Source organism: Lepidochelys olivacea, assembly GCF_965140295.1.
Source record: "Lepidochelys olivacea isolate rLepOli2 genome assembly, chromosome: 1".
Taxonomy (NCBI): domain Eukaryota; kingdom Metazoa; phylum Chordata; order Testudines; family Cheloniidae; genus Lepidochelys; species Lepidochelys olivacea.
In genome coordinates, this window is record NC_140411.1 from 1,330,393 (window position 1) to 1,356,496 (window position 26,104).

Below are 26,104 nucleotides of genomic sequence, written 5' to 3' on the forward strand. Positions count from 1 at the left end.
GCATCATGAGCCTTCCAAAGACACCCAAGACGGCAAACTTTGCATTGGATACCACACAACCATATTATAAGGATGAACATGGGGGTGCAGGGTGTTCCTCCAAGGCACAGAGCATCACAGGGTGGGGGTGGATTTTTGCATGGCCATAACCCTGGGGTTGTAAAGCAGCTCCACAGAGAGCTAGCCAACATGCAAAGTCCCCTTACATCCTTATCTCACCAGACCCTGGCATACCAAGACCTCAAAATGACCTTAGACTAGGATCCCTACTGAAGGGGACACTGCAGGGAAAGGAAAACAAGTAACTAAACACATGTTAAAGTTCAGGGAGATGTTGAAAGACACAATGGCTATTGAAGAAACCAAACAAAAAATCTGGTACTGATGGTAAATCCTATGAAAAAGTGTAACGTGCATGATTTTTGAGAAAAGCTTTTGGACATGCTAGGAGTAGTAAACAAGAAGCCCGGTGGGGATACTGCTTCTCAGCTAACACCTGTAAACAGGCTCAAAGCATGTCACAACCGGGAAATGATAATAAACCTGGTCTGCTGTGTGGAGGGGGAAACTGAGGCACACCACCTCATGACATTGATGAATATCTGTACTGAGTTATCACCAGTTGGAAAAACACAATGGTTAACAGTGCTTCACAGATATAAAGAGAGGTTTTCTAGGAACCCAGAGAAGGCACACTTGCTGACTTTTGAGATCACAGGGCTGATCCACAAAGTGTTTGCAACTCTTGAGAGTTGTTTGGTCAAAACCTAAAAAGAGGGCCTTGGACACACTGCCTCCTCATCAGTCAGTGACTAGTACTCCTGCAGTGAACTAAGGGGCGAGGTGTGGCTCCCTGTGCCCAAAGCAGCACCCTGGAACCCCATATTTACCATGGTGATATAATTATGATGTGTTTTATGCAAAGTATGTCATGTAAGGTCTCAATGGAAAAGTTATGATTTGCTGAATATGATTACCCTATGTGTATGCATATATCATTTTGCACCTAAAGTTATGTATATTGACTATGTACCAGTATTTCAAACATGTTTGCTCCAGGGTAGTACCCACAAGGTAGTTCACATCCAGTCTAGCCAGCATATTACGGATGAATTGTTCCAGGTAATGGCCCACTAAGAAATACAATAGGCTTTAGAAGAAGCTTATTCACACCTGATGGAGTTTCCTGTTTGCTCCAGGGTAGTACCCACAAGGTAGTTCACATCCAGTCTAGCCAGAATATTATGGATGAACTGTTCCAGGTAATGGCCCACTAAGAAATACAATAGGCTTTAGAAGAAGCTTATCCACACCTGATGGAGTTTCCTGTTTGCTCCAGGGTAGTACCCACAAGGTAGTTCACATCCAGTCTAGCCAGAATATTATGGATGAACTGTTCCAGGTAATGGCCCACTAAGAAATACAATAGGCTTTAGAAGAAGCTTATCCACACCTGACGGAGTTTCCTGTGAACATTGTAGCCGGGATATGGGTAATGGCCCCTGCTATGACTCGTCAAAGTGTGCAAGTGCATGTGACCAACTGGTGTGACACAGGACTCCATCTTGTGCCTGTATTTTTCCATGAACTGAGCTGGGGACTTTTGCTTGGGAAAATGAAGTTCCCTCCACATGGAAGAAGCTATAAAATGGGGAAGTGACATCATCACTTGGCCTCATCCTCCCCACAACTCAACACCTGGAAACACCTTGGGAAGAAGGACTGAACTGGGGACATGGTCCCAGGCTGAAGGGATTTCTAGCTTGTGAATGGTAGATTGGTGGACTATTTGTACCATCAGGGTGAGACACTGCTTGATTCAAATCCTGTCCACTGTATAGAACTTAGATTTCAATTTTCTTTATTTCTTAGGTAACCAACTTTGATCTGTTTGCTATTACTTATAATCACTTAAAGTCTATCTTTCTGTAGTTAATAAATCTGTTATATATATATATATATATAATATATATATATTACCTAAAACAGTGTGTTGTTTGAAACGAAAATGAAAATCTCCTCAGGAACAGGGGCTGGTGCATTGTCCTCTCCACACTGAGTGGGGGCAAACTGGGTAATAAACTTGCAATGGTAAGACTTTTGACCGGGGGCACGATGTTACAGCTCTGGGATCCTAGGCTGGGGAGCTGTGTTGAACTGGCAAGTGAAAGCATTCATGTCATTGCAGCTGGGTGTGTCCCTGTCTGTGTATGGCTGTGTAAGTGGAAATCCTGGAGAGGACTGCAGCTTGTCACAGCCTCACAGTGTGAGAGAGAGCCCAGATTGGTATGCCAGAGGGCTTAGTGGTACCCCAACTCTATGCTGTATCCCAGGGAAGTGCATCACACCCACCCAACGAACAGGCCCTGCTAGACCTGAGTCCATTTGTCTCTTGTCATGCGCTCAGCTACTGATGGGGAGACAGTGATCACAACATTTAATAGAGGAGCCCTCGGTTCTGTCCGTCATTCTCTGTGTGACCTTAGCCAAGTCACATCTCCCTGTGTCCCAGCTTACCTATTAGTATAATGGGGATATATTCACAGTGACTTTTCTTTGCTTGGTGTTTTGAAGATCCTTCAAAGAAAGGTGCTACATAGAGTGTTGATAGTTAATGATGAGAATTACTGATCTCTGATCTCTTAGCAACAGCCCCGTGCGTCTGCAGATAGTGTTTGTTTCTCCCCTCATGCATCTTTCTCCAGATTGGTCTCTCTACTGTCTACCCCACCATCTTGGGCATTTACAAGGTATTAGACCCTATGGAGATCTAGGCATTATCCCTAGTTTTCTGACTAATTAACTATAATTTCTAAATATACACAAGTGCACAGAGCAGCCAATTCCTCTCTGACTCAACACAGAGCCCCAGAGTTCTCATCTCCCTTTGGGAAGGTTCCTTAATTACTGTTTTCTCCTAAACATGGATAAAGAACACAGGAGCCCAGACAGGCTTGTCTGCAGGCTGTTTACATTCAGATGCCTGCTTCTTTGCTAGAGGCTGAGTGTTCCCCACTGGGACTGCACAGAGCTATATTATAAATGGTGCACACCCCTGTGTTGGCTCTCGGCGTGGGATGCTGCTGCAGATGCTGGGCTGAGAGCGGTGTGGGACACGGCTACCGGAGGGGGATTCCCAGAGTAGATGCTTCCATCTCAGGGTTCACAGGTACCATCTCTTGCTGCAGAGCTCATTGATTTAAATACTGAATAGCATCAGGCCCAGAAGTGAACCCAGAAGAATGCCAGTAGAAACACCTGCATTTACTGACAATGGCCCATTGACAGTCGCTTTCTAAGATCTGTTAGTTAGCCAGTTTTCAGTCCATTTAATGTGTGCTCTACCGATATTGTATAGTGTTTATATTTTTATCTAAATATTTTCCCCTACTTACTCAAATGCCTCAGAGAAATAGAAGTCTATTGCAGCTGTGCAGTTCCCTTGATCAGCCAAACTTGTAATCTTATTAAAGGATGAAATTGGGTTTATTTGACAAGACTGGTATTCCATAAATTGTATTGTTGACTGGCATAAATTATATTCCTAAACTTATTTTTTGAACTAATCTCATAGCAGCTTTTCCAGTGTTTCCTAACCTTGTCAAAACTTTTTTTTAAACTTTCCCTTTATTTTTTTAATACTTTACAGTTAACACAAAACTGTCCTGTATTTACCCTTTTTTTTTTGGCACTGCTGCTGCCTGATTGCTTACTTCTAGTTCCGAATGAGATGAGTGGTTGATCGGTCAGTTCGTAACTCTGGTGTTTGTAACTCTATGGTTTTACTGTACATTCTGTTTAACATCCTCCTTGACCACTAATGGACTGGAAAGTATTTAATCACCTCATGTGGTATGAGTAGGAATTGACCTACCTTTTCTAGGATTTCTTATGTTCTTAATATACTTAATAACCTCCTTTTTGTGATCCTTAGCCCTGCCAAGCATGGATTTCCCCTGATAACTTTAACGTCCCTCATCAATTTTCAATATTTCCAATTTGTATTACTTGCTATCTATTTTCCCTTTTTCCAATTTGTTATTTATTTCTCCCCCCCCAACACACACACACAATTGCTGCTTTCCCTTTGCCACTGAACAAGGGTTTTATCCAGAGTTGCCCACTTTTCTGACTGTGGAATTGTGACTTTTTAGCTATTTAATAAACTCTTCTTCAAGAACTCTTCTTAAAGTACTCCCAAATTTCATTCCCATTTTTCTATCTAAATTTTTTTCCCAAACAGTTTTGCTCATAATTTGCCTCCGAGTTGGGGAATTAGCCCTTTTGAAGCACTAAGTATCTATAGATATTACTGGTTGGGAACTGTTCTCTGTTTGGTCAATTGAATGTAATCAGTTCCATTCTTTTATTTTCCTCTCCTCTATCATATTCCCCCTTCTTTGTCTCTTCTCTAAACTAAATTGTCCCAGACTTTTCATTCTGTCCATGTGTGGCAGCCTGCTCCATTCTCATAGCCTGTCTTGAAAATCCCCTTTCTATGCTATATTCTTTATAGAGACTGAGTGACCACAACTGAGCATGTGTACAGAGCAGGTTATTCTCCATCCCATTCCTTAGGCATCTGAACATTGTCTTTGTTTTGGCCACTAATGTGAATGAGCAACTGTTTCCATGGAGCTGCTAACAATGACACCCAGATCTTTCCCCTGAGGTATGTTCTAGTTGAGGTGTTTCCTCTTGGCACGTATCTTGGCAAAAGTTTGTTTTTTTTCCTACTCTCAGATTTTGAGCAATCAGGTGAATGGGGAACTCCCTACAGCATGGACTCTCTAGCCTGGGTTTCATTGCATTAAGGAACAATGATAGATACCCAGCATCCACTCTTGTGTTTCCTGCTGGAGCCTATTAACGTTTCCCACACCATGACATGCAGGAATTATTGACTCATGGAGCACCATCAGATATGGAATTGGCCCTAAGAACCCTAAGTAGGGTCACAAAAACAGGTTCCCACACAGCTCAGTCTTCAGCCTTGTCTTGCTTGTTTACCAGGGAACATACTCTGCCTAGAACTCTACACAGTGCAGAGTATGACTCGAAGGTGCTGATTAGGGCTTTTTAGTAGCAGTGCATAAGAAATAATCAATAATAATCTCCATTTAATGCATGGAAAGGCTATTCAGAAGGTCAACTAGCGCATCCGTGACAAAGATGGGAATCTTCACTCCCAGATCACTGGTCTCTGCTGATGCTTTATCTCTAGTCATAGAATCATAGAATCACAGAATATCAGGGTTGGAAGGGACCTCAGGAGGTCATCTAGTCCAACCACCTGCTCAAAGCAGGACCAATCTCCAACTAAATCATCCCAGCCAGGGCTTTGTCAAGCCTGACCTTAAAAACCTCTAAGGAAGGAGATTCCACCACATCCCTTGTTCTGTCATCTGCTACCACTGAGAACAGTCTAGATCCATCCTCTATGGAACCCCCTTTCAGGTAGTTGAAAGCAGCTATCAAATCCCCCCTCATTCTTCTCTTCTGCAGACTAAACAATCCCAGTTCCCTAAGCCTCTCCTCATAAGTCATGTGCTCCAGCCCCCTAATCATTTTTGTTGCCCTCCGCTGGATGTTTTCCAATTTTTCGACACATCCTTCTTGTAGTGTGGGGCCCAAAACTGGACACAGTACTCCAGATGAGGCCTCACCAATGCCATATAGAAGGGAATGATCACATCCCTCTATCTCGGTCAAACTTCTTGGGCCAAATCCTTAGTTGGTGTAAATGGGAACTGCCCCACTGAAATCAAGGGAGATCCCCTGTACTAAGTAAAGCGATGGAGAGAGAGCACCAGGCCTCTGTGCTGCTGTATGGCCCATACAAACCAGGTCCGAGAGAGACTAAGCCCGGCCTTCTGCCTCAGTTTCCCCATTTGTAAAAGGGGGATACCTCCTGGGAGTAATAAGCAGTAGTCTGTGAAGCATGTATCAACGGTGAACTCTGTGTCCATGTGTCACCGTGCCTCAGTGGGACACAGCTGAGGATGCCATATTCAGGCAAACTGATGAGAAATAGGACAGACTCACCCCAGACTGGTGGTTATTCTATCACTAGATTACAGCAACCCAGTAAGAAATTTAAACTTGTATCTGACCACACTTGTTAACTAGAAGCCAAAAATGCAGTCTCCTTAGGCATCACAGCCCTTGGCTCACTACCCAGACACTGGACTCCATGATGAGTGGTCAATGAAGAACAATTTCACCACATATAGGATCCTTCTAATCTCAAGAGCTCAACCACATAGCCATGCCAATATATAACTCAGATCTTACCCAATAATCACACTGTTGCCAATCTGTTACTCACTATGAACCAAAAGTTTTAAAAAAACCCAATAGATAAGGATCAGAGCAGTGATGGAATAAACTGCTAGTTTGCAAAAGTCTCTCTGGAATCATCCAAACAGGTTGGGGGTCATCGGTACTTGTTCAGAGCTTCCTTGTTAGAAATCCAGTCCAGAGAAATGAAGCAGGAAACGAAGACAAGATGGGGACATTTCAGGGGTCCTTTTATATTTTCTGCCCTGTGCAGGGAACTTTACTGTCCCAAATAAAGCCCACATCCTCTGTGTGTGGAAAGTTACTGGCCCAAGATGGAGTCCAGAGTCACATGAGCATATCACATGTCCTTACATTACCTGATGACTCACAGGGGCAACCATTGCCCGTATTCTTACTGAGGTGTGTCTTCTTCGGCCCATTGTGAGAATTAAGGGTCCTAAGATACCAGTATACAGCCAATAATCATAACTTCAGACACAGATGAAACATGCATATAAACAGGATAATCATACTTAGCAAATCTTAACTTTCCAATGGACATCTGACAGGACTTACTTTGTACAAGATTTGTAGCAAGTATGTTTAACCGCGGTAGCAACAATGATAAAAGTGGTCATTATTCAGTCCTACAGCATCACACCCTGTTCTCCTCCCTCGATGCTGCTACAGCTGCTAGCCACCTAAGGAAGGGGTGTTGCCCGGGTTCAAGCAGGACAAGCAGCTGGGACGCTAGAGCCACTGGAGGACGGGAAGAGCACATAAAAACCTCTTTTGCCACAGGGAGCCTGGTCCTTGTACAAAGAAAGGAAGAAAGAGGTTTTTTAAAGTGAGAGGTGGACGTCCATGAACTTGGCTGTTTCTTCCAAGCATCGACAGCCAGTCCCCCTGGCTTTGAACAACCTTAACTTGTGTTTGACTAAAGCATCTTCCAGAAAGATGCCCAGAGCTAGATCCACAAAGGCACTCAGGTAAATACTGAACTTAGGCGTCGCTGCCTTTCTCAAACCCCGGCTCATCCGCTGCCTGACCCTGCAGGAGCCTCAGGTTCTGCCAGTAGCCTGCACAAAGCAACCCGAGTGCTGATGATGCTCCTCAGCTAACGAGATGCTCAGAGTCTTCGCTCAGGCCTCAATTCTGATGGTATTCTCCAGTGAGGTGTCTCTCCCACATCTCCCCAGTTGGCCTGATTTTTAGGGGTTCTCAGACCTTGCAGGTTGAGAGAGAGAGAGAGAGTGTGTGTGTGTGTGCACTCCCAGAATATCCCTTAACCCAGTGGTTTAGTGCCCTCACCTGGAATGTGAGAGACTCAGATTCAAATCCCTTCTCCACTGAAGGTTTATTTGTACAAACTGGAACAGCTACAGACAGACAGACTGAGGCCCACCCAAAATAGCCATTTGTCTGGTGCTCACGTGGGACGTGGGAGACTGTGTATAACTCCCTGCTCCAAATCAGGTAGAGCAGAGATTTTGGATCTGGGTCTCCCACTTCTCTCTTGGATCTCTCACGAGGAAGCACTGACCTGTCCTAGGCACCTCACTCCAGGAGATGGTTGACAGCTGACAGCCCCACGTGAAAGTAGCCTCCTCTCTCCAGCCTATCAGCCAGGCCCCTAGAGTGGCGAATCATTGGGAGTTAAATGCTTAAAAATCTTTATGAACCACAGTAAAAAACCCTGTTGGATGATGATTCCCCATAGACATCTCCTTTCTGAGATCTATGAGTCAGCCAGTTCTCACTCCATCTAATGAATGATTTAGTGATACTCTCTAGTGCTAGTTTGCACTATAAGGTGGGTAGAAAGCTGGCTAAATTGTCGGGCTCAACGGGTAGTGATCAATGGCTCCATGTCTAGTTGGCAGCCGGTATCAAGTGGAGTGCCCCAGGGGTCGGTCCTGGGGCCGGTTTTATTCAATATCTTCATAAATGATCTGGAGGATGGTGTGGATTGCACTCTCAGCAAATTTGCGGATGATACTAAACTGGGAGGAGTGGTAGATACGCTGGAGGGGAGGGATAGGATACAGAAGGACCTAGACAAATTGGAGGATTGGGCCAAAAGAAATCTGATGAGGTTCAATAAGGATAAGTGCAGGGTCCTGCACTTAGGACGGAAGAACCCAATGCACAGCTACAGACTAGGGACCGAATGGCTAGGCAGCAGTTCTGCGGAAAAGGACCTAGGGGTGACAGTGGATGAGAAGCTGGATATGAGTCAGCAGTGTGCCCTTGTTGCCAAGAAGGCCAATGGCATTTTGGGATGTATAAGTAGGGGCATAGCGAGCAGATCGAGGGACGTGATCGTTCCCCTCTATTCGACATTGGTGAGGCCTCATCTGGAGTACTGTGTCCAGTTTTGGGCCCCACACTTCAAGAAGGATGTGGATAAATTGGAGAGAGTCCAGCGAAGGGCAACAAAAATGATTAGGGGACTGGAACACATGAGTTATGAGGAGAGGCTGAGGGAGCTGGGATTGTTTAGCCTGCAGAAGAGAAGAATGAGGGGGGATTTGATAGCTGCTTTCAACTACCTGAAAGGGGGTTCCAAAGAGGATGGCTCTAGACTGTTCTCAATGGTAGCAGATGACAGAACGAGGAGTAATGGTCTCAAGTTGCAGTGGGGGAGGTTTAGATTGGATATTAGGAAAAACTTTTTCACTAAGAGGGTGGTGAAACACTGGAATGCGTTACCTAGGGAGGTGGTAGAATCTCCTTCCTTAGAGGTTTTTAAGGTCAGGCTTGACAAAGCCCTGGCTGGGATGATTTAACTGGGAATTGGTCCTGCTTTGAGCAGGGGGTTGGACTAGATGACCTTCTGGGGTCCCTTCCAACCCTGATATTCTATGATTCTATGATTCTATGATTGTAATCTGATTGTCATGCTGGACTGAGTCAAACAACCTGTGATGGTCTAAGTCTGTTACATCTCCCCAGTTCACTTTATCAACCAAATTTGTTATTGCCTAAAAAAGGCATGAATTGCAGTGCCACCCTTTAAATCTTTATTGACTAAATCCCCTATCTGCTTTTCCATTATTATGCCCAGGACCAATAACAAGCTAACGGGCATTTGATACTTACGTTGCACTTTTTATATCAGCATGGCAGCCAGGTGGACAGACAGACACAGACCCTTTGTTTTTCTCCCTCCTCCCAGCTTTTGAAAGTATCTTGTCTCCTCATTGGTCATTTTGGTCAGGTGCCAGCGAGGTTACCTTTAGCTTCTTAACCCTTTACAGGTGAGAGGATTTTTCCTCTGGCCAGGAGGGATTTTAAAGGGCTTTACCCTTCCCTTTATATGTATGACAGGGCCATTTAGGGATCTGGGGCAAAAATCGGGGACTGGTCCTGCTTTGAGCAGAGGGTTGGACTAGATGACCTCCTGAGGTCCCTTCCAGCTCTGATATTCTATGATTCTATGACACCCTGGGTGCCACATTTCTGGTTTGGGCAGGCTGAAAGGAATACAGGAAATTCAAAGCTCAGTGCTGCTTGCTACTCAATACTGCCGATAGCAAATGAACCAGACTCCCTGTGATTCTTTGTGCACCTCTCCTTCTCTCCATATAACACTCTCAGTGTCCTTCAGGGCATGAACCAAACTGTTGTGTGTCTGGTGCTTTGTGTCTGTAATTCCAGGTGCACGGAATATGGGCTGAACTCCAGTGTGTGACTGAAGAATGGGATGGGTGCAATCGGCTGTTCCAACCCCACTGGACTGAGCATTGAAGGCTTCTGTGAACTTTCCACAGTTGCAGATTGGGCTTATTAGCATCAGCTTTGTGAAAGGTTACTGTTGGCCCTTTAGTAAAACTTACTGCGTATATTTGATTGACCAAGTCCCAGTACCAAAAGAAACGGGAAGGGCCTATTGGAAACCAGGCTCCTGAGACTGACAGGCCCCAGGGGCAATGGGGAGAGGCCTACGCTCCTGGTTATCCTGATTGACGGGGCAAGCAGGCCAATGAGGGGGCCAGGGGGCTACGGGGGTCCCAGCCTCCATTTGAGCTGGGGCGGCCTGGGCCAGAGCGGGGCCAAGTTAAGGAGGGAGCAGGGGCCCGGGCTGAGCTGGGAGCAGAGCCAGAGGGGCCAGAAGAGCAGCCCAGGGAGCTGGAGGCAGAGAAGCAGCAGCACTGGGGCTGGGGCTGAAGCTGGCATTAATTATATTCCTGGACTTTTTTTTTTAACTAATCCCTTGCCAGATTTTTCATTTTCTCCTAAACTTGTCAATTTTTTAAAAAAAATTTTCCTTTATTGTTTAATAGTTTACGCTTAACACAGAACTGTCCTACATTTGCCTCTTATTTTGTGGCTCTGCTGTTGCCTGACTGTGTCCTTCTGGTCCTGAATGAGACGTGTGGTTGATCGGTCAGTTCGTAACTCTGGTGTTTGTGACGCTCCGGTTCAACTGTAGATGCTGTTTAACACCCTCCTTGATTGCGAATGAAGTTGAAAGTATTTCATCACTTTGTGATATGTGTATATCATACTGCTTCTTTTTGTTATCCTTACCCTTCCAAGTATGGGTTTTCCCTGACGTCTTTAACATCCCTTATCAATTTTCATAACTTCCGATTTGTATTGCTTGCTTTTTTCCCTTTTCCCCATTTATTATATATTGCTTCCCGCTTACTAATTGCACCCTTCACTTTACCACTGAACCGTGTTTTTAGCCCAAGTTCTCCACTTTCTTGACTGTGGAATTGGGTCTTTTTAATAAACTCGTCTTAAAGAACTCCCAAGATTCAGTCCCATTTTTCTGTCTAAATTTTTCCTCTCAATCAGTTCTGCTGATAGTTTCCCTCAGTTTGGGAAATTAGCCCATTTGAAGCATTAAGTATCCACAGATATTACTGTTTGGGAACTGTTCTCTGTTTGTCCAATTGAATGTCATCAGTTCAATTCTTTATTTTCCTCTCTATAATATGCCCCTTTATTTGTCTCTTCTTTAAGCTAAACAGTCCCAGACTTTCAGTCTGTCCACATCTGACTAAGGCAGCCTCCCCCGTTCTCATTGCCTATTTTCTTTTTCTCCATTTGAATGTCATCAGTTCGTTCTTCATTTTGCTCTCCTCTATCATATGTCCCCTTCTTTGTCTCTTCTCTGAACTCAGCAGTCCCAGACTTTTCAGTCTGTCGCCCTATGGCAGCCTCCCCCATTCTCATAGCCTGTCTCAGAAATTCCCTTTCTATCTGCTATATCCTCTATAGAGACTGGGTGATGGAAACTCAGTGCATGACCAGAGCACATTATTCTCCATCCCAGTCCTTAGGTCTTTGTTTTGGCCACTACTGTGAATGAGCCGGTGTTTCTGTTGAGCTGCTGTTAATGACAACAAGGACTTTTCCCTGTGGTGTGTTCTAATTGGAATGTTTCCCCCGGCACGTCTCAGATTTTGATCAACTGGGGAAATGGGAAACTCCCTACAGCATGGACTCTCTGAGCTAGGTTTACATTGTATTAAGGAACAATGATGGAAACCCAGTATCCACACTCATGTTACCTATTAACTTTTCTCAGACCATGACATGTAGAAATTACTGGTGCACGGAGCACGTTCAAACATGGAATTGGCATTAGTAGGGTCAGTTGTCCATAATTCATTTCTTTTAATAGTGAAAATGTCATTTTCAGTGTGTGCAGAGCGACCAGTCTGCTTCCCCCATGAGACGAGCATCCAGTAGCGCATTTAGTGTCTCATATTCACATTGTCTCTCCATCCAGGCCTTGACACTGCCATTAGCACCCTCGACACTGGGCACATAGAGGAAGTCTGAGGAACATACGGTGCATGCGGGAGACACCGTTCTGCCTCAGAGTTGGACGCCTTCTCACCTACCTCATGTCAGATTCCAACACAACCGACTTCACCAACCCCTCCACCTTCATCCTGGTGGGCATTCCTGGCCTGGAGGTGGCCCACGTCTGGATCTCCATCCCCTTCTGTGCCTTGTACGTCATAGCCATGTTGGGGAACTTCACCATCCTGTTCATCGTGAAGATAGAGCCGAGCCTCCATGTGCCCATGTATTATTTCCTCTGCATACTGGCCGTCACTGACCTGCTCCTGTCTGCATCCATCCTGCCCAAAACTCTGAGTATCTTCTGGTTCAATTCCAGGGACATAGATTTCAGTGCCTGCCTCACCCAGATGTACTTCCTTCACTGCTTCTTAGTGATAGAGTCTGGGATTTTCATGGCCATGGCTCTGGATCGCTACGTGGCCATCTGTGATCCCTTGAGACATTCTACCATCCTGACAAACCCTGTGGTGGCCAAGATTGGCCTGGCCGTGGTGCTGCGTGGTGGCATGCTCATACTGCCCTATCCCTTCCTGGCGAGGTGGCGGCCATATTGCAGAACCAACATCATCCCCCACACGCATTGCGAACACATGGCTGTGGTGAAGCTGGCCTGTGCTGACACCCGCATCAGTAGTTACTATGGCCTCTTTGTGTTATTCTGCGTGAAGGGTCTGGATGTGTCTTTTATCACTATGTCCTATATCCAGATCCTCAGGGCCATCTTCAACCTCCCCACAAAGGAAGCCAGGCTCAAGACTTTTGGGACCTGTGGTTCCCACCTCTGCGCCATCATAGCCTTTTACATCCCACATCTCTTCTCCTCTCTCATGCACCGTTATGGCCACAATGTAGCCCTGCATTTCCATGTTCTCATTGCTAACATGTACCTCCTGGTTTCTCCCATGCTAAACCCCATCATCTATGGGGTGAGGACCAAACAGATCCGGGACAGACTTCTCCGGTTCTTTACTCATAAAGGGACCTAAAGTTTTCTCCTGGTGCTCTGGCTCTTGGACTGAGCTCCGTGCAGAGGTGGCTGTTGACATGGGTGCTCGGCCCTCTTCCCTGAATCACTTAGTGGACAAAGAGACATTAAACCCTTTCCTGACCTTACTGTGCTGTCAGCGTGACAAACTGGGGAATATGTTTATGTAAAACTCATTGGATTGCCACCTTTCTAAATGCTTATAACTGGACCCCTAATAACATAAGAACAGCCATACTGGGGAAGATGAAAGGCCCATCTAGCCCAGTATCCCATCTTCCGACAGTGGCCAATTCCAAGTGCCCGGAGCAAATAAACAGAACAGGTAATCATCAAGTGATCTATCCCCTGTCGTCTATTCCGAGCTTCTGCAAACAGAGTGTAGGGACAGTGTTAGGATCTAGATATTCAGGCCTGTCTGTAAAGGCCTAGACTCTAAGAATTTAGTTGTATTCTTATCACTTGGCTAGTTCTAGAGATATAAAAGAAAGAATCAAAATCACTGTCTGCCGGTGTAAGGGCTTTCTCTCACTGTGACAGTCTGAGGCCTTGTGCTTAGGCTGAGATCTCTGGCTAAGCAGCAGAGGCAGCCATAAGCTGGGAAGGGACCGGTCACCTCCTCACATTCCAAACTAGTCACATTGAAAGAAGGTGCTATGGAGCTGTTAGGATACAATCCTGTCCTGATAATGCCTATCACCTCCAGAGAAAGGGAAGTGCCTGGAAAATGTAAAAGGAAACTTAGTTTGATAGCATCCTGTCTGGCAAGAACTCACTTATCCGTAGCTGGGACGTGAAATCCTCATTCTGTGTTGTTCTATCACTGTAGTCCCCATTTCCCTATAGTTTGTCTGTATCATCTCTGTCTGGTTCTGTGATTGTTTCTGTCTGCTGTATAATTAATTTTGCTGGGTGCAAACTAATTAAGGTGGTGGGATATAATTGGTTAAATAATCATGTTACAAAATGTTAGGATTGGTTAGTTAAATTTCAGGAAAATGATTGGTTAAGGTATAACTAAGCAGATCTCAAGTTTTACTATATAGTCTGCAGTCAATCAGGAAGTAAGGGGGGATGGGAACAGGGAATGGGGGTAAGGAAATTGGAATCATGTTTTGCTAAGGGGGGAATGGGAACAGGGACACAGGTGTAAGGCTCTGTGGTGTCAGAGCTGGGAAGGGGGACACCAAGGAAGGAAACTGGAATCATGCTTGCCGGAAGTTCACCCCAATAAACATCGAATTGTTTGCACCTTTGGACTTTGGATATTGTTGCTCTCTGTTCATGCGAGAAGGTCCAGGGAAGTAAGTGCGTGAAGGAATAAGCCCCCTAACAGACAGCATCCCTGCCCATCCTGGCCATTGATGGAGCTTTCCTCCATGAATATGTCTAGTTCTTTTTGAATCCTGTTAGAGTCTTGGCCTTCACAGCATCTTCTGGCAAAGAGTTCCACAGGTTGACTGTGTGCTGGGTGAAGAAACAGGTCATTTTGTTTGTTTTAAATCTGCTGCCTATTTGGTGACCCTAGTTCTTGTTATGAGATGGAATAAATAATACTTCCTTGTTTACTTTCTCCACACCAGTCATGATTTTATAAACTTCTATCATATTCCCCCTTAGTCATTGCTTTTCCAAAAGTCCCAGTCTTATTAATCTCTCCTCATATGAAAGCTGTTCCATATCCCTAATCATTTTTGTTGCCCTTTTCTGAACCGTATCAAATTCCAGTATATCTTTTTGAGATGGGTCAACAAGCTCTGTAAGCAGTATTCAAGATGTTGGTGTACAATGGATTCATATAGAGTCAATATGATATTTTCTGTCTTATTATCTATCCCTTTCCTAATGATTCCCAACATTTTGTTTGCTTTTTTGACTGCCGCTGCACATTGAGTGGGTGTTTTCAGAGAACTATCCACACTGACCCCTGGGGCCCCGCCCCTAACCTTGCCTCTTCCCCCAAAGCCCCGTCCTTGCTTCACATCTTCCGTCAAGGGCACAGACACTTCTGCATCGCCTCTCACAAGGTCATGCTCCCTTATCCACCTACTCCTTGTAGGTCCCTCTCCCTTCTCCACCTCTTCCCCTATTTCCCTGCCCTGGATGCTTTCTCCTATTCTCCCCTCCCTCATCACTCACTGGATCCTCTCCACCTCCCTCCTCCTCCTAGCTGGGCTCCCTCTGCTCTGGAGTTGTGACTGGAGCTGCTGTGGCCTGACAAGGAGCCTGCAGTGAGTGCAGCCAGGACACAGCACTGGATCCGACAGGCCAGTAAGCAGCTGAGAGAGAAGCCAGGAAACCTTTCAAAATCAGCTGAGGGTTGGCAAGTGGGTGAGGCTGTGCATCATCCAGCTTCTGGGCCCTAAAGCTCTGCTACAAAGTCCTGAAGGAAGAGACTGTTTTATGTCTTTCTTTAGCTTTCAGTTTCAGGGAAGAAGGAGGATCCTGGGAACTAGAGGCCAGTAAGCCTCACTTCAGTCCCCAGAAAAATCATGGAGTAGGTCCTCAAAGAATCCTGCAGTCCTGGGGGACTAACATGAAGGGGAAAGGAGTCCAGGAGAGCTGGCTGTATTTCAAGGAATCCCTGTTGAGGTTACAGGGACAAACCATCCCGATGAGTCGAAAGAATAGTAAATATGGCAGGCGAACAGCTTGGCTTAATGGTGAAATCCTAGCGGATCTTAAACATAAAAAAGAAGCTTACAAGAAGTGGAAGGTTGGACATATGACCAGGGAAGAGTATAAAAATATTGCTCGGGCATGTAGGAATGATATCAGGAGGGCCAAATCGCACCTGGAGCTGCAGCTAGCCAGAGATGTCAAGAGTAACAAGAAGGGTTTCTTCAGGTATGTTGGCAACAAGAAGAAAGCCAAGGAAAGTGTGGGCCACTTACTGAATGAGGGAGGCAACCTAGTGACAGAGGATGTGGAAAAAGCTAATGTACTCAATGCTTTTTTTGCCTCTGTCTTCACTAACAAGGTCAGCTCCCAGACTGCTGCGCTGGGCATCACAAAATGGGGAAGAGATGGCCAGCCCTCTGTGGAGATAGAGGTGGTTAGGGACTATTTAGAAAAGCTGGACGTGCACAAGTCCATGGGGCCGGACGAGTTGCATCCGAGAGTGCTGAAGGCATTGGCGGCTGTGATTGCAGAGCCATTGGCCATTATTTTTGAAAACTCGTGGCGAACGGGGGAAGTCCCGGATGACTGGAAAAAGGCTAATGTAGTGCCAATCTTTAAAAAAGGGAAGAAGGAGGATCCTGGGAACTACAGGCCAGTCAGCCTCACCTCAGTCCCTGGAAAAATCATGGAGCAGGTCCTCAAGGAATCAATCCTGAAGCACTTGCATGAGAGGAAAGTGATCAGGAACAGCCAGCACGGATTCACCAAGGGAAGGTCATGCCTGACTAATCTAATTGCCTTTTATGATGAGATTACTGGTTCTGTGGATGAAGGGAAAGCAGTGGATGTATTGTTTCTTGACTTTAGCAAAGCTTTTGACACGGTCTCCCACAGTATTCTTGTCAGGAAGTTAAGGAAGTATGGGCTATATGAATGCACTATAAGGTGGGTAGAAAGCTGGCTAGATTGTCGGGCTTAACGGGTAGTGATCAATGACTCCATGTCTAGTTGGCAGCCGGTGTCAAGTGGAGTGCCCCAAGGGTCGGTCCTGGGGCCGGTTTTGTTCAATATCTTCATAAATGATCTGGAGGATGGTGTGGATTGCACTCAGCAAATTTGCGGATGATACTAAACTGGGAGGAGTGGTAGATACGCTGGAGGGGAGGGATAGGATACAGAAGGACCTAGACCAATTGGAGGATTGGGCCAAAAGGAATCTGATGAGGTTCAATAAGGATAAGTGCAGGGTCCTGCACTTAGGACGGAAGAACCCAATGCACTGCAACAGACTAGGGACCGAATGGCTAGGCAGCAGTTCTGCGGAAAAGGACCTGGGGGTGACAGTGAACGAGAAGCTGGATATGAGCCAGCAGTGTGCCCTTGTTGCCAAGAAGGCCAATGGCATTTTGGGATGTATAAGTAGGGGCATAGCGAGCAGATCGAGGGACGTGATCGTTCCCCTCTATTCGACATTGGTGAGGCCTCATCTGGAGTACTGTGTCCAGTTTTGGGCCCCACACTGCAAGAAGGATGTGGATAAATTGGAGAGAGTCCAGCGAAGGGCAACAAGAATGATTAGGGGTCTGGAACACACAAGTTATGAGGAGAGACTGAGGGAGCTGGGATTGTTTAGCCTGCAGCAGAGAAGAATGAGGGGGGATTTGTTAGCTGCTTTCAACTACCTGAAAGGGGGTTCCAAAGAGGATGGCTCTAGACTGTTCTCAATGGTAGCAGATGACAGAACGAGGAGTAATGGTCTCAAGTTGCAGTGGGGGAGGTTTAGATTGGATATTAGGAAAAACTTTTTCACTAAGAGGGTGGTGAAACACTGGAATGCGTTACCTAGGGAGGTGGTAGAATCTCCTTCCTTAGAGGTTTTTAAGGTCAGGCTTGACAAAGCCCTGGCTGGGATGATTTAACTGGGAATTGGTCCTGCTTCGAGCAGGGGCTTGGACTAGATGACCTTCAGGGGTCCCTTCCAACCCTGATAGTCTATGATTCTATGATTCTATGATTTGATAGCTGCTTTCAACTACCTGAGAGGTTTTTCCAGAGAGGATGGTTCTAGACTATTCTCAGTGGTGGAAGAGGACAGGACAAGGAGTAATGGTCTCAATTTGCAGTGGGGGAGGTTTAGGTTGGATATTAGGAAAAACTTTTTCACTAGGAGGGTGGTGAAACACTGGAATGCGTTGCCTAGGGAGGTGGTGGAATCTCCTTCCTTAGAAGTTTGTAAGGTCAGGCTTGACAAAGCCCTGGCTGGGATGATTTAATTGGGGATTGGTCCTGCTTTTGAGCAGGGGGTTGGACTAGATGACCTCCTGAGGTCCCTTCCAACCCTGATATTCTATGATTCTATGATTCTATGATTCTTTTTGTTCCTCCAGGCTGGGGGCCTGTAGCAGGCAAAGTCCCTGCAATGGGTATGGGCTGGGAGTCCTTTCTCGTAGGCAGTCATCTGGGGCAGGGCAAGAGATCAGCTTTGAAGCCAGGTGGACAACAGCTAAGAGAGGTGGAAGGATAAGCCCCTGCGTTAGCTGGGAAAGCAGGATACTGGGCAGAGGCCGGAGTGGCTGTGGAAGCTCACAGTTAGGGGGATTAAACAGCACAACTTCCATTAGCCAGCTATTCACACACATACACAATACCTTATCTGGAACTACAGGGCCACCGTTGCCCAGGGGCTGAAGCTGAACAGTGAAGTTGAATCTAACATACACTCTGCGTGATGCTTTTGATCACTACATCTAGAAGCTCTTTAGCTAGGTTTCTAGGCAGCATTATCTCCATGTCATGGACGGAATAAGCAGTAAAGTTATTTACTCAAGGCCACACAATAAGTCAGTGCCACAACTGAGAATAGGAACCGGCAGTCCTGACCCCCTGTTACCTGCGGTTTTCAGAACCCCAACAGGGGCAACTTAACTATTTTACTCCAGGAGGTGTAAGGAATAAATCAACAGGAACTCAACGATTCTGTCTGATAAGACTCATGCAAGTAAGTATGCTCTTGTTTAGCACTGCAGTTTATTAGATTTAAGCACACACAGAGATAAACAATAGGTTTAGAACATCCCAGATAGTTACCTAACATCTGGAACGGTATTGAGTAATTAACAGCAGGTTCACAGTGGCCAGTTGCTCACCCACCAGGGAGAAAGGGTGTTAGGAAAAACGTCTCTCAAGATGGTTTCAGAGGGCTAGCTCAGTGCTTTAAGCATTGGTCTGCTAAACCCAGGGTTGTGAGTTCAATCCTTAAGGGGGCCATTTAGGGATCTGGGGTAAAAATTGGGGATTGGCCCTGCTTTGAGCAGGGGGTTGGACTAGATGACCTCCTGAGGTCCCTTCCAACCCTGATAGTCTATGACTGCTTCCAAGTATGCTCTATTGGCTAATCTTTTATAACTAACTTCTACAAATCACATCGGTCATAATGACTCCTACTGGACCATCATTTTTCTAACTTTCAATAAACTTTTAATATCAGAAGCATCTAGAATCAAGGTTTTCCAACCACCAAGGTTTTCAGTCTCAGCTGTTTACTTGTCTGTCCCCTCCTCCCATTTCAATTAGCAGAAACTGCCACCTTCTAAAAGCGTGTCTCCAAATTAACCCTTAATGATGTAGTGTTGTGTTTCATTAATTCAGGGTGGCTGAATGCACATAATATGGTTTCAATTAGCTTGATTGCATTCTGGGGTATACACCCCCCCTCAAATCTAGAGCAATAACACCATTGATCTGACCATGAACGGGCATTGCTCCTCTGGGTTGTATTAGATGCAGTGATACTATGTGTGTGTCGTGATCAGTGGAGTTGCCGTCCTTCTTAAACAGGAGGAATTTATTAAAGAAACAGCAAAAAACAACAGCCACAAAAACAGGTTTCCACTCAGCTCAGTCTTCAGTCTTGTCTTGCTTTTTTACCAGGGACCACACGTTGCCTGGAACTCTACAGAGAGGAGCAACAATGTGCTGCAAGGAAACAAATCAATGGAGTGTGTGACTCAAATACTCTGATTACGCCTTTTGGTAGCAGCATATGAGATATAATAAAAATAATCTCAATTTAATGCATGGAGAGGCTGTGCCCAAGGTCACCCAGCGAATCCGTGGGAGAGCTGGCACTTTCCACTCTCAGCTCACTGGTCTCTGCTGATGCTTTAGCTCTAGTTAAATGACTTGGGCCAAATCCTTAGCTGGTGTAAGTGGCTGCAACCCCACTGAAATCAGGGTAGATCCCTTCACTGGAGACCCCAATGGAGAGTGAGCACAAGGCCCCTGTGCCGCTGCATGGACCATACAAGCCAGGTCTGAGAGAGACTAAGCAATGGATGGGCTATGTTCCTGGCTCAAGAAACTTCCCTTCCTGCTGCACCAGTTTCCTCATCTGTAAAAGTGAGATACCTCCTGGGAGTAAGTGAGCAATAGTCTGTGAAGCACCTATCAACAGTCAACTCTGTGTCCATGTCTCACCATGCCTCAGTGGACAGAGCTGAAGTTGCCAAATCAGGACAAACTGCCGAGAAATACGGCAGACTTACCCCAAACTGGTAGTCATTCTATCATTACATCAGACCAAGCCAGCAAAAAATATAAACTTCTGTCTGACCACACTGGTTAACTAGAAGTCAAAATGCAGTCCCCTGAGGCATCCCAGCCCTTATATATATATATATATATATATATATATATATAGGGTCCTTCCAATCTCAAGAGACCAGAGACACTTAGCCAGGTCAATATAAGACTAAGATCATACCCAATAATTACACTGCCGCCCAGTAAAGGCTTAATAGTAAAAGAAAAGAAGAAGAGTTATAAATGGTTAATAGATCAGATACATCCAAGTGATATTTCAGTGTTCATAGATCACGATCATAGGAGTGATGGAATAAAGTGCTAGCTTGCAAAAGTCTCTCCAAAAAATACTCAAGGAGGTTGGGTGTCATCAGTCATAGAATCATAGAATCATAGAATATCAGGGTTGGAAGGGACCCCAGAAGGTCATCTAGTCCAACCCCCTGCTCAAAGCAGGACCAATTCCCAGTTAAATCATCCCAGCCAGGGCTTTGTCAAGCCTGACCTTAAAAACCTCTAAGGAAGGAGATTCTACCACCTCCCTAGGTAACGCATTCCAGTGTTTCACCACCCTCTTAGTGAAAAAGTTTTTCCTAATATCCAATCTAAACCTCCCCCACTGCAACTTGAGACCATTACTCCTCGTTCTGTCATCTGCTACCATTGAGAACAGTCTAGAGCCATCCTCTTTGGAACCCCCTTTCAGGTAGTTGAAAGCAGCTATCAAATCCCCCCTCATTCTTCTCTTCTGCAGGCTAAACAATCCCAGCTCCCTCAGCCTCTCCTCATAACTCATGTGTTCCAGTCCCCTAATCATTTTTGTTGCCCTTCGCTGGACTCTCTCCAATTTATCCACATCCTTCTTGAAGTGTGGGGCCCAAAACTGGACACAGGACTCCAGATGAGGCCTCACCAATGTCGAATAGAGGGGAACGATCACGTCCCTCGATCTGCTCGCTATGCCCCTACTTATACATCCCAAAATGCCATTGGCCTTCTTGGCAACAAGGGCACACTGCTGACTCATATCCAGCTTCTCGTCCACTGTCACCCCTAGGTCCTTTTCTGCAGAACTGCTGCCTAGCCATTCGGTCCCTAGTCTGTAGCTGTGCATTGGGTTCTTCCGTCCTAAGTGCAGGACCCTGCACTTATCCTTATTGAACCTCATCAGATTCCTTTTGGCCCAATCTTCCAATTGGTCTAGGTCCTTCTGTATCCTATCCCTCCCCTCCAGCGTATCTACCACTCCTCCCAGTTTAGTATCATCCGCAAATTTGCTGAGAGTGCAATCCACACCATCCTCCAGATCATTTATGTACAGAGCATCCTTGTTGGAAACTCAGTGCAGAGAAATGAAGATAAGATGGGGATGTCTCAGGGCCCCTTCTATATCCTCTGCCCTGTGCATGGAATTTTACTGTCCCAAACACAGCCCACAGCCCACAGCCCAAGTGCCTGGAAAATTGCTGGCCCAAGTGGGAGTACAGGGTCACATGAGCATGTCACATGTCCTTGCGTCCTTTGATTACTCACAAAGGCAGTCACTGGACATACTGCAGAGGAGTTTTTCCTCTATGGCCCCTTGTGAGAGCTAAGGGTCCTTGTTTGGCCCTTGTGACAGGGTGCTTGGCAAGGAGTGCTTAACCAGCCCCTGTGACATGCCTGCTCCAATTAAGGGGAATAGACTGGAGGTGGCTGAATAGACCTGTGCCTACCTGGCAACTAGAATCAGCTGCCAGTTTAATTAGCTAGGGGCTATAAAGGCTGGAAGGAAGTGGGGAAGAGAAAGGCCAAAGACTGAGAGGAACTGGTGGCTCTCGTCTGCTGCTTGTGATGCCTGGCTGTGAAATCCTGTATATAGATAGTAAGGTGGTGGTGGGAAAGAATTATAAATTAAGTACACTGGTGGTTGCATCAACCCGTGGCATCCCTGACTGGTCTGTGAGGGCAGCAGGGGCAGAAGCAAGAGGGGCTGAGCTGCGCCGCACTATACATGGTGGCTTGTCCAGGACCCAGAGCCAGCATGAGTGCATGGCAGCCCAGAGATAGAAGGGACCCTGCAATGGCTGGTGAAGCAGCAGGAGGAGATTCAAAAGGTGCTGCGAGCCTTCCAGAAATCCCACCAACTGGAGAAGCAGACCTTACTCTCTTGGCAGGTGCAACAGCAAAAAACCATGCAGGACTTTATAAGGGAGCAAGACAATGTTCATTAGCAGCTCCTACAAAACTGGTGAGTCCCACGGGATAGGATGGCACCTCAGCATTGGGGTTGGGACTGTGTAAGACAGGACCCGCTGATGAGCAAGACGCATTCCTCTGCACCTTTGAGTGAGTAGCCATGGGCACCGGATGGGATAGGTTAACCTGGGCCCTATGTCTTGCTCTCTATCTAGCCAGGAAAGGCTCAAGCAGTCTATATGGCCATCAGTAATGACCTACCTTTATATTTAATATTTTAAATATTTCTTTATTAACCTACCTTTATATTTTTACCATATGCTTACTATACAGTCTTCACTTTATAAAATTCCCTTTTTTTCTGCCATGTGTTCTTTTTTAACCTAACTTTATATTTAATAAACCATTTAAATGTATATCATTTTTTATTCTTTAATAATAAGATAAACTAGTCCTTTAAAATCATCTCTCCTTAATAAACCTAACCAAAAATCTTTCTTTTCTTTAATAACTTCTTCTATTCTTTCATACTAACCCTTTAAAAACAAATAAAAAAATCTTTATTTCTCTTTAAGTTCTCTTTTTCTATTATTAGTAACATTCCAAACTAGTCCTTACTAAACCTTACCAAACAATCTTTCTTCTGTTTAATAACCTTTGTTTCCTTTTCTCCTCTAAACCTAAAACAGCATTATTTTTAATTGCCTTTTCTTTAAGCTCTCTCTCTTTATTCTTTCAACCTCTTTCTCTAAATAATCAATCAAATACTTCAGAGAACAAGCATGCAACAATCCCCCTCTTCAAACATAAAAAATAATTAAAAAAATCGAACTGGCAAAACAGCACCAAACCTCTACACCAACAGAAATGGGTATAGAGGGTGTTATATAAGAGGGCGGGGCATGGAAAGCTGTCAAAAATACATGGTGATGAATGCTATTGAACTGTATACTACTCCCTTTACTTTGAACAACCTTAGCTCCTGTTTGACTAAAGCATGTTCCGGAAAGGCTTCCAGGGACAGATCCATAAAGGCACTTAGGTAAATACTGAACTTAGGTGACACTGCCTTTTTCAAAACCCTGGCTCATCTTCTGCCTAACCCTGTAGGAACCTAAGGTTTGGCCAGTACTCTGCACAAAGTAACCTGAGTGCAGATGGTGCTCAAACAGTTAACGAGCTGCTCAGAGTCTTCGCTCCAATGAGATGTGTCCCCTCTCCCCCCGATCTCCCCAGCACATCTGATCTGTTAGGGGTTTTCAGACCATGCCTCCTGGATGGGGTCTTGCAGGTTGGGAATGTGTGTGTGTGTGTGCATCTGAGTGTTTGCACCCCCAGAGTATCCCATAGCCCAGAGGTTCAGCACCGTCACCTGGAATATGGGAAACCCAGATTCAAATCCCTGCTAAACTAAATGTTTGTTTTTACATAGTGGAACAGCTCCAGTCAGACAGACTGAAAGCACCACCAAGAACAGCCACTTGCCTGGTGCTCAGGGCACTCCTGTGAGACATGGGAACCACCAGCTTAGGGGATTGTTTGGCCTATTCTTTTCAGTTTCCCCTAATTGAGCAACCTCAGAATACCTCCCCAGGGACCTCAGTCACAATATTTAAAAATATTCTCCTTATTTTCCTTAGCCCTGCTAGCCATGGATTTGTCTCTGGTGTCTTTTGCTTCTCTTATCCATTTGCTATACTTCAGAACTTCTCATTTCTGTCAATTTCTATCCACTTCCCCTACTGTAGAAGCATTGATGGATGATCTCCTCCTCTCACCAGGCGGAGGGCAGGTATCCATGCTCATCCTCCTGGACCTCTTTACATTATTTGACACTGTTGACAATGAGATACTACTGTCTCAACTGAGAGGCAGCAGGAGTCCAGAGGGATGCACTAAAATGGCGTGAATCCTTCTTGGAGAGACACGCCCAATTAGTGGTAATGGGAACTCCTGCACTACACCCCTCCCTGGTGGAGTCCCACAAGGATCAGTTCCCTCTCTAGGGCTTTTCAGCATCTCCATGCAGCCACTATGGGAACTGGTCACACAACATGGACTCAAATGCCAGCAATATACAAGTGACACCGAGCTCCTCCTATCCTTCCCATACGACCACACCACTATCACCAAAATGGCCCGTTCTTGGATGGAACAGCTGGCTGAAATGGAAGCCAAGCAAGACAGAGGTGATGCTGGTGGGCAGAGCAAAGCATTTTGAAGAGCTGGCAGCCACGGTGAAGCCTTCTTTGACTGAAGGTTCACACCCGCAACTGGGCAATTCAGTCCATAGTATAGGAGTGCTCTTGGATGCCTTGCTGATGCTGAGTTCTCTCATAGCAGTGTCTGTGAGTAGTGCTTTCTATCATGTCTGGATATCTAGGAGATTCTTTCCCATCTTGGTGGATGATGTCCTGGCCTAAGTTATATAGGCCTTTCTCACTCCTGTCTAGACTGTACCAATGCAATATACCTGGGCATGACACCTTCCGTGCTTATGAAACTCCAATTAGTACAGAACACTGCAGAGAGTCTCCTCAGCAACACAGACTACTATGAGCACATCAGACATGTCCTCCATGCTCCACACTGGCTTCCCAGAGTACATCAAGTCAAGCTCAAAGTGTCTCCATCACTGGCCACGTTTCAATCGAGATGGGATATTTTTTCTCAAAGACCTGCTCTTGTTCAAACAGGAATTAATCCAGGGCAGTCCTATGGCCTTTGTGATGCAGGAAGTCAGAGCAGGGTCCCGCCTGGCCATATAATCTACAAATCTATTTAGAGTCCCCTGCAAGGATAATATTTGTGTGGGCCTCATTCTGGGTCCTTGTCACAGCCTGGGTACCTCATTTTGGGTCTAGACAGGTTCAGAGGAATACAAGAAATTCAAAGCTCAACAATATTTTCTACTCCATGTGGCTTCTAAGAAATGAACCAGACTCCCTGTGATTCTTTGTGCACCCCTCCTTCTCTCTATACGACACTCCGAGCATCCTTCAGTGCCCAAACCAAACCAGTGAATGTCTGGTGGTTTGTATCTATAGTCCCATGTGCACTTAATTTGGGCTGAACTCTGGCGGGTGACTAAAGAATGGAACGTGTAAGCTCTGTGTAAGGGGACTGTTGGCCCCTTACTAAAACATAGCGAGGAGTTTTGATTGGCCATCTCCCAGTACCAAAAGGCAGGGTCAATGGAAAACCAGGCCCCTGGGGCAATGGGGAGAGGCCAATGCTCCTGGTCAGCCTGATTGACAGGGCAGGCAGGCCAATGAGGAAGTCAGGAGCCTGGGGGTCTCATCCTCCATATGAGCTGAGGCTGCCTGGGGCTGAGCTAAGGAGAGAGAAGGGGACGGAGCTGAGCTGGGAGCAGAGCCAGCAGGGTCAGAGAAGCTGCCCAGGGAGCAGTTCAGTGCTGGGCGCAGAGCTGCAGCAGCCAGAGGCAGAGGGGCCAGAGGAGCAGCCCAGGGAGCTGGAGGCTGAGCAGCAGCAGCTGTGCTGGGGATGCGGCTGGAGCCGTCCGGTGCTTGGTGCGGTGAGCAGCTGGGGAGAGCGACGGGGATCCTGGGCAGAGGGCCCAGGGAAGAGAGAAGCCCCCAGATAAGAGGCCTTGCAGGCCAGATTGGGGGG

The 26,104-nt window shown here is 46.0% G+C and overlaps 1 protein-coding gene across 1 annotated transcript; it reads left to right on the top strand.

The window, feature by feature from the left end:
* Positions 1 to 12,095: 12,095 nt before the first annotated feature.
* On the top strand, positions 12,096 to 13,094 carry LOC311514580 (olfactory receptor 52M1-like; the record flags this gene model as incomplete). Its single annotated transcript, XM_084617147.1, has 1 exon — positions 12,096 to 13,094. One exon carries the CDS (start codon positions 12,096 to 12,098, stop codon positions 13,092 to 13,094), a length of 999 nt encoding a protein of 332 aa, XP_084473273.1.
* Between the last annotated feature and the right edge of the window lie 13,010 nt (positions 13,095 to 26,104).